An 8,493-nucleotide genomic window follows, 5' to 3' on the forward strand; every position below is an offset into this window, starting at 1 on the left:
TAAAAAAAAAAAAAAAGTAGATGACTGGGTCTTTCTTCCAGGCAATAACCTTGATTGGGTCACTGTGAGGATTCAACTATACAACAGACATGACATGTTTTACACAGCATGTGGCACATAATAAAGGCACAACAGATGTCAGCTATGACTTCACTGAGTTGTTCCACATTAAGACACACCCGAGGTCCCACATCCTCTGTCACATCTTCCCTGAGCCCCACCAGAGAGTCATCTCTTTCCTTAGTTCCACCCACAGTTCCTATCCCCCCAGTACCTACCATACTGGATCTCTGCCACTAGACTGTGAGTTGCTTAAAGGCAAAACCTTTGTTTACCTCTGCACCTGAAGTTTCTCTGGAGGAGTCTCTGGCAGCAGCTGAGTGCAGGGGAACATGCACAAGGAGAGAACCCCACAATTTTGCCCATACCTTTGTGACAACACAGCACGCAGCCCAAATGTCCTCGGAGGACTGCTCGTGATGGTTGAACTGAGGTTCCCACTTTTTAATTGGCTGGTCTGCAAAAGCCATGAGAAGCCCCTTCTGGTCCACAAGAGCAGCACGAACACTGCCAGTTCCAACGTCCACGCCCACATAGTAGCTCCTTGGTTCCTGTTCTTCACCAGACATTGTGGCCCTTCAACCTACGGTGAATAAGTACAAAGACAACGTGAAGATGAGCAGGTATGCAAAGACGGTCACAAAACATTTTTGAAAAGTGCAAAGAAGAAAGGTGCAGCTAACTAGTTGTGGTTGTTATGAATTGAATTGTGCCCACTCTCCAAATATGTGGAGTCCTGGTATGGCGCTGTGGGTTAATGCGCCAGACTGCAAAGCCATTTGAACAGCAAAATTGGTGTTTCAAGCTCACCAGCTGCTCCTCGGAAACCCTATACAGGGTCACTATGGGTCAGAATAGACTCAACAGCACTTGACAACAACAACTCCAAATATGTGTTATAAATCCTAACTTCTGTGCCTTAGGTTACAATCCCACTTGGGCCTCTGTTATCTTTGTAATGTTAATAAATCAAGATTAGTGTAGCATGTATCTTGAGGAGTAAATCTCTTTGAAATATAAAGGAGATTAAACAAGCAAACTGGAAGCAAAGATGGGCAAAATAGATGTCAAGACACAAGAGATCTCCAAGGAACCTGGTATGGCACTGTAGGATACGCACTGGACCACAAGGTTGGTCTGAATTCAAGATTCGTGGTTCAAACTCACCGGTTACTCCTCAGAAATCCTATATAGGGAGGCTATGAGTTGGGACTGACTCAAGGGCATACAACCACAAATCAAAAGATGAAGAGATGAAGGCTTTCCCCCAGAGCCAACAGAGAGAGAAAGTCTTCCTCTAGAACTAGTGCTTAGAATTTGAACTTGTAACCTTTTTAAAAATATATATTTATTAAGGTTATCCATTTGTGGTATCTCTTTGTAACAGTACGAGATAACCAAGACGTGGTCACTTATTATTTATTCATGCAACAAAACTGTTCAGTGCTAACCATGTGCCAATTTAGATGGTAGTTGAATAAGACAGATATGTCATCAGACATGGAGTGTATGTTCTTGGAAAGGAATCAAAATTAAGCAATTACTTACATGATTATTTAAGGAGCATTGTTTAGTGTGTTATAAGGTATCTACAAGGTTGTCACAGAACTTAGAAACTAAAGACAATGGATATGGACATATTTGCAGTGAATCTAAATCAATAAGGACAGGGGGCCACAGTACTGAAAAGAAATTTCAGCCACTCGTGCAAACAATATCTATTTAGCACCCACTGCTAATGTAAGATGGATCTTGGCTGAAAGCAGAGAACACCAGAAAATAGTTATTTGTGCTTTACTGAACATGCATAGGCTTTTGACTGTGTAGATCATGACAAACTATGGATAGCATTACGAGAATGGGTATTGCAGAACACTTAATATGCTCATGAAGAGTCTATATACAGATCAAGGTAGCTGATCCGTATACAGGAAGTCCTGAGTACACTCTGGTCAGATCTCCTTGCAGTTCACCAGAGGATGCAGAACAAGGGGATACCGAATGGTTAAATGGTGTGCACCAGGGTTGTACCCTTTCACCATACTTATTCAATCAGTATGCTGAGCACATAATCCAAGAAGATGAATTATTTGAAGAAAAACACGGCATCAGAATTGGAGGAAAACTCATTAGTAACCTTCAATATGCAGATGATACAACCTTGATTGCTGAAAGTGAAGAGGACTGAAAATATTTACTGATGATGATCAAAGACAACAGTCTTTGTATAGGTTGCACCTCAATGTAACGAAAACAAAAATCCTCACCACTGGACCAATAAACAATTTCCATATAAATGAAGAAAAGATTAAAGTTGTCAAAGACTTCATTTTTGCTAGATCAACCATCAGCACTCAAGAAAGCTGCAGTAAAGAAATCAAACGACATAATGCATTAGGCAAATCTGCTGCACAAGACCTCTTTAAAGTGTTAAAGACCAAAGATGCCAATTTGAGGACTAAGGTGAGACTGACCCAAGCCATGGTATTTTCAATAACTTCATATGCATGTGAAAGTTGGACAGTGAATAAGGAAGACCATAGAAGAATTGATGCATTTGAGCTATGGTGTTGCAGGTGAATATTAAAATTGCCATGGACTGCCAATAGAACAAACCAATCTGTGTTGGAAGAAGTACAGCCAGAATGCTCCTTAGAAGTCAGGATGAGGAGATTTCATCTCTCATACTTCAAACATGTTATCAGGAGGGACCAGTTCCTGAAAAGGGACAATATGCTTTGAAAAGTAGAGCGTCAGTGAAAAAGAGGAAGATACCCCACCCCCACAACGAGATGGACAGACACAGTGGCAGCAGCAATGAGCTCAAAGGTAGTAATTGTGAGGCTATTACAGGACTGGATAGTGTTTCATTTTCTTGTGCAAAGGGTCGCTATGAGTTGGAAGCAACTTTTGATAGCACCAAACAACTGTGAAAAGGGTATGCATCGCCTCTACTTCGCACTATCATACAGGAAGATGGGCACACTTAAATCTCTATTTTATAAGTGATCAAGTCAAGACTGTAAGAGACCATCTAAGAAGATACAACTACTGGTCTCCAGTGGTTCTGAACAAAACAAAAGAAAAAAAATGAAAGACTTAAAGAAGAGACTAGTATACCCATTAAAAGCCTACACAAATTATAGCATCATCTACACTGAGACCAGAACTAGAAGGTTCCCTACTACCACTATCAACCACTCTTATCCCAGTCATAAGAGATGGATTCTGATATGCGGGAGAAAAATAGAAAATAGAACCTTAACTTCCTAAAAGAAAAACACAAACAAAAAGAGACCATTACCCTGAATCAACCCCCTGAGGTCAACTTGTAGCAAAATTACAAATTAGCTCAAAAAATAATATTATTCTTTTAAAAATCACCGATATGAGACCAAATGACCAAACATTAAAACAAAGATGAGAATGCAGCAGGGCAGGGAGACTGAATTAATGAAAACGGAATAACCCGAATAGAAATAATGAGAATGCTCAAGCATTGTGAAGAATGTAACCAACATCACTGAACAATCTGTGTAGAAATTGTTGAATAGGACTATATGCTAGTGTGCTAACTTTTTACCAGAAACCAGCATTATATATATATTTTTTTTAAAAAAAAAAAGAAGATGATGAAACTCCAAGAGATAAGTAACTTTCTGCTTAATGCAGAGGTCATGCCTTTATAAATATCAAATATGTATTCTGATAATACTGTACACTATACTGAAGAGGAAGTCAGATCTCTGTGAAGTTCACAAATTTACTGAGCATCACTCTGGATACAGCCTGGTCCTAAAGTCCCAGATCTACATAATTCCAAGTCTCATGCTGTTTACGTTATATTCCATACCTTTTTCAAAAGTTGAAATCTGGGCTTGGAGAAGAGACAAAATATGTTGCAGTCATGTCATGAAGTGACTGGGAATTGGGAAGGAGCCCAGAGGGAGACAGGATCAGGAATTTGTTAGACAATCTGTTTTCCTTACAGACCCCTGGTGAACTGCAAGAAAATATGACCAGAGTGCACTCAGGGCATCCTCAGCCTTCATAGCTGCTCTAATTCCCTTCGGTCAGATTAGCCCACGCGACACAGAAGTCTCACAGGGACTGTCATTTACTAAAATGGCCTTAAAGGAGTAAGAGCAAGCTCCAAAGACAACTACACAGTTGAATATGCTAGCACTCTCCAGGTGAGCCTAGGAGAATCTCAGTGTTCAGAGTCTAATTTTAACTTAAACAGTATTTAGATCCTTCAACTTCAAAAAGATAATGCTTCCTTGGTAAAACCACACTTGAGGATTCTAAACCAAAGTCAACCAGCAGATGTTCAGTTACTGCTTCCTGGATATTTAATCCAGTAAAAAGCAACATCATTCAAAGTGACTGCTGCTGACTTCATGGCAGTCATTTCCCAACTGTTTCTCCCCTTTTGACTCAGAGGTTCACTATCAGATGAAGAAGAAAATGGGGATGCTATGATAACAACGGAGTCCTGGAGTGGCACTGTGGGATAAAGAACTGGACCATAGGTCGGTGGTCCATACTTACCAGCCACTCCCTAGAAGCCCTATACAGGGTCGCTATGAGCCAGAACCAACTCAACAGCACTTATCATCAACAACAACATGGTAATAGCAGAGCCCCTAGGTGGTGCAAACAGATGAAACACTTGGCTCCTAACTGAAAGGTTAGAGGTTTCTGTCCACCCAGAGAAACCTTGGAAGAAACGCCTGGCAACCTACTTTCGAAACATCAGCCACTGAAAACCCTACCAAGCACCATTCTACTCTGACACAGATGGGGTTGCCATGAGTCAGGATGAACGCAACTGGTTAATGGCAGTACTTTTTGCTACCTTCATCTTTTCGAAGGACATTTAGAGAAGATGAAGTTAAATATTGTAATGAAATGTGCAAAGACCTGGAGTTAGAAAACCACAAGGAAAGAACACACTCAGCATTTCTCAAACTGAAAGAACTGAGGGAAAAAAAAAAATAAAGTCTCAACTTGAAATACTGAAGGATTCTATAGGCAAAATATTGCACGATGCAGGAAGCATCAAAAGAAGATGGAAGGAATACACAGTCACTGTACCAAAAGTAAATGGTTGATGTTCAACCATTTCAAGAGGGAGCATATAGTCAAGAGCCAATGACACTGAAGGAAGAAGTCCAAGGTGCACTGAAGGCATTGGCAAAGACCAAGGCACCGGGAATTGATGGAATACAAACTGAAATCTTTTAACAAACTGATGCAGCACTGGAGGTACTAAACCAAGAAATTTGGAAGACAACTACCTAGCCAACTGACTGGAAGAGATCCATATTTGTGCCCATTCCAAAGAGGGGTGACCCAAAAGAAAGCGACAATCATTGGAAAATACGATTAATATAGCATACAAGTAAACTTTTGCTAAAGATAATTTAAAAATGGCTGCAACCATACATTGACAGAGAATTGCCAGAGGTTCAAGTTGAATACAGAAGAGGATGCTGGAAACATCCATGATATCATTGCCAATGTCAGATGGATCTTGGCTGAAAGCAAAGAATACCAGAAAGAATACCTATGCTTTATGGACTATGAAGAGTTTCTACTGTATGTATTATAACAAGCTGTGGACAACATTGCAGATAATGAGTATTCTGGAACACTTAATTGTGCTCATGAAGAAACTGTACATAAACCAAGAGGAAGCTGTTTGAACAGAACAAGGGAACACCATATGGTTTAAAACTAGGAAAAGTGTGCGCTAGGTTGTATTCTCTCACCGTAGTTACTCAAATCTGTACGCTGAGCACATAATCCAAGAAGATGAATTATCTGGAGAAAAACATAGCATCAGGACTGGAAGAAGACTCATTAGCAACCTGCGATATGCAGATGATACAACCTTGCTTCCTGAAAGTGAAGAGGACTTAAAATACTTACTGATGAAGATCAAAGACTACTGTCTTTGTATACATTCCATTGAGGTTGCACCTCAATGTAAAGAAAACAAAAATCTTCACCACTGGACCAATAAACAACCTCCACATAAATGAAGAAAAGATAGAAGTTCTCAAAGACTTCATTTTGCTTGGTAAAGTGGAGGGTTGGAGAAAATGTAGAAGACCCACAACGTGATGATTTGCACAGTGGCAACAGCAAAGCAATAGGCTCAAACATAACAACTGTGAGGATGGTACAGGGCTGAGCAGCATTTTGTTCCCTTGTGCACGGGGTCGCTAGGAAGTGAAATCGACTCAATCGCACCTAACAACACCACCAATTTCATCTGAGCTTCAGAGAACCATCTCAAGTTCCAGTCAATGTGGTTTCCATCCTTTCTCCTGAATTTAAATCTCTTTAGAAGTTCCATATGATCATTAGCACCAGTTTTGAAACCATCTATTCCTTCATTCATTCAGCAGCAGTACATCTTCAAGTTAGTATTGCTTGAAGCACAGCTGTTCTGTTTGAAGAAAAGATCACCCTTGCCACATCCTCCCCAAGCTCCACACCAGTCCCTGAAGAAACTCTGAAGGTCCTACCTCAGGACTACTGAAAAACATTGAGTTATGGCTGTGAGACAACCAAGCCCTCCAGCATGGCATCCCAGATCCTCTGCCTGCTGTCCAACCTTGTCCACCTTGTTCTGTTTATTCTCAGTCTAGGCTTCAGGCATCCTGAATCCCCCTGCAGTTCTCAAGTGCACCATACCACTACTAGGCTTCTCCCATCACCTAGAAATTGCCCTTTCTTCCTAAGCCCCTTCTTCTTGTGACCATGTACTTAGATGTGAAGACCCAGCTTTCGCATCTCCTTAGGGAGGACTTCTTTGTCTTTTTCTTTTGTACACATATAGTTTAAATGCTGAATCCTTACTTTATTTTACCATCTGCCATTTTGAAATGAAATTTTTTTGGGTGTCCATATCTATCCCCTGTCCTAGACTGAATCTGAGAAAAGAATCTGAGAAGAGAAACTTACTGATTACCATGTTCCTAGCTTTTAACACTGTCTCCGGCACATAATCAGTTTTCATTAAATGTTTAATTAATGCACTGAATTAGTGAATCAATAGAAAACAATGATAAACAAGCAGGTTAATATTTAATAGTTTGAATTTCTAAACTTGTTTTATATACACTACTATTTTGCTTTGAATCTAGTATCTTTTTACCGTACTCATTCAAGTAAAAGGGATTTACTGAATGGTTACAATCACACTTTATTCATCTAAGACTCATTTTAAGTTAAGTGTAATTTAACTTCTCTGAAATCAGAGTGGATCATACGATCAATGGCATCTTACAATTAATTGGTACCATTTTTTCTTTAGTAAATGGTATGTTGTTGTTGTTAAGTGATGTTGAGTAGATTTCTACTAATAGTGATCCTGTAAAGAGTTTCCAAGGAGCAGGTGGTAAGTTTGAACCACCAACCTTGTGGTTCAAACCGACCTTTCGGTCCAATACTTTATCCCACAAGGCTACACCAGGACTCCAGTAAATGGTATAGAAAGTAAAAAAGACACATCATGTAATCAATAACATCTGCAAAGATATGTAGTATGGTGCCATGTGCTAGCTACCATGCAAAGAGCTGACATACAGTGACTGACAAAATGGACAAGGGCCATTGGTTGAGAGTTCTCTCCATTCCTTTATCTATAGTGATGTTGTTGTTGTTAGATGCCATCCGGTCAATTTCAATTCATAGCAACCCAACCCCATGTGACAGAGTAGAAATGCCCAACAGGGTTTTCTAGGCTCCATTCTTTACAAGAGCAGATCGCCATGTCTTTCTCCCATAGGGTGGCTGGGTAGGTTCAAAACACTCAGTTCGTAGCTGAGGTTTACCACAGTTCCATGTAAATAGAGTCAAGTCCATTCATTTCAGATGATTGCTGTGAGGATTAAATGAAATTGTGCACAAACTATGAGGCACCGTACCAAACAGCATCCTGAATCTTATAAAATTCTTCTCTACCCAATAATAGGGAATGGTCTGGGATGAAATTTGGACAATCCACTTCCAAGGTTTCTATGCTAGGTACTTCTTAACCTCTTTTCTTTAAAGAAATAATTCCTTGATATTAATTTTTTAATGGTTCCTCTTCCAATTCACTACCAATGTCCCTTCCTACCTTATTTCATCAGATCCTATAATCATTAACTACTCTGAGGAACTCACCTATTCTGTTGTTGTTGCTGTTATCCAGTCAGTTCCTATTCATTTGACCCTATTTCCAACAGAATAAAACATTTCCCAGTGTTGCACCATCCTCATAATCATTGGTGTCACTGCATCAATCCATCTTGATGAAGGACTTCCTTTTTTCACTGACCCTCTATTTTACCAAGCATGATGTTCAAGCAGACTGTCAATCCTGACAATATGTCCAAAGTATGTGAGACAAAGTCTCACTATCCTCACTTCTAAGGA

The 8,493-nt window shown here is 39.9% G+C and overlaps 1 protein-coding gene across 3 annotated transcripts in view; it reads right to left on the reverse strand.

Annotated features, from left to right (window-relative positions):
- Window positions 1-645, reverse strand: part of FGGY (FGGY carbohydrate kinase domain containing) — a 677,880-nt gene extending 677,235 nt beyond the window's left edge. Inside the window, exon 1 of one of the 3 annotated variants that reach the window (XM_006862488.1) lies at window positions 429-645. In XM_006862488.1, the coding sequence (XP_006862550.1) occupies window positions 429-629 (201 nt within the window). In that variant the 5' untranslated portion in view covers window positions 630-645. The remainder of the gene's footprint in view (window positions 1-428) is intronic. The other 2 variants (XM_006862487.1, XM_006862486.1) reach the window with 2 other exon arrangements.
- Between the last annotated feature and the right edge of the window lie 7,848 nt (window positions 646-8,493).

The sequence above is a fragment of the Chrysochloris asiatica genome, unplaced genomic scaffold (assembly GCF_000296735.1).
Source record: "Chrysochloris asiatica unplaced genomic scaffold, ChrAsi1.0 scaffold00048, whole genome shotgun sequence".
Taxonomy (NCBI): Eukaryota; Metazoa; Chordata; class Mammalia; order Afrosoricida; family Chrysochloridae; genus Chrysochloris; species Chrysochloris asiatica.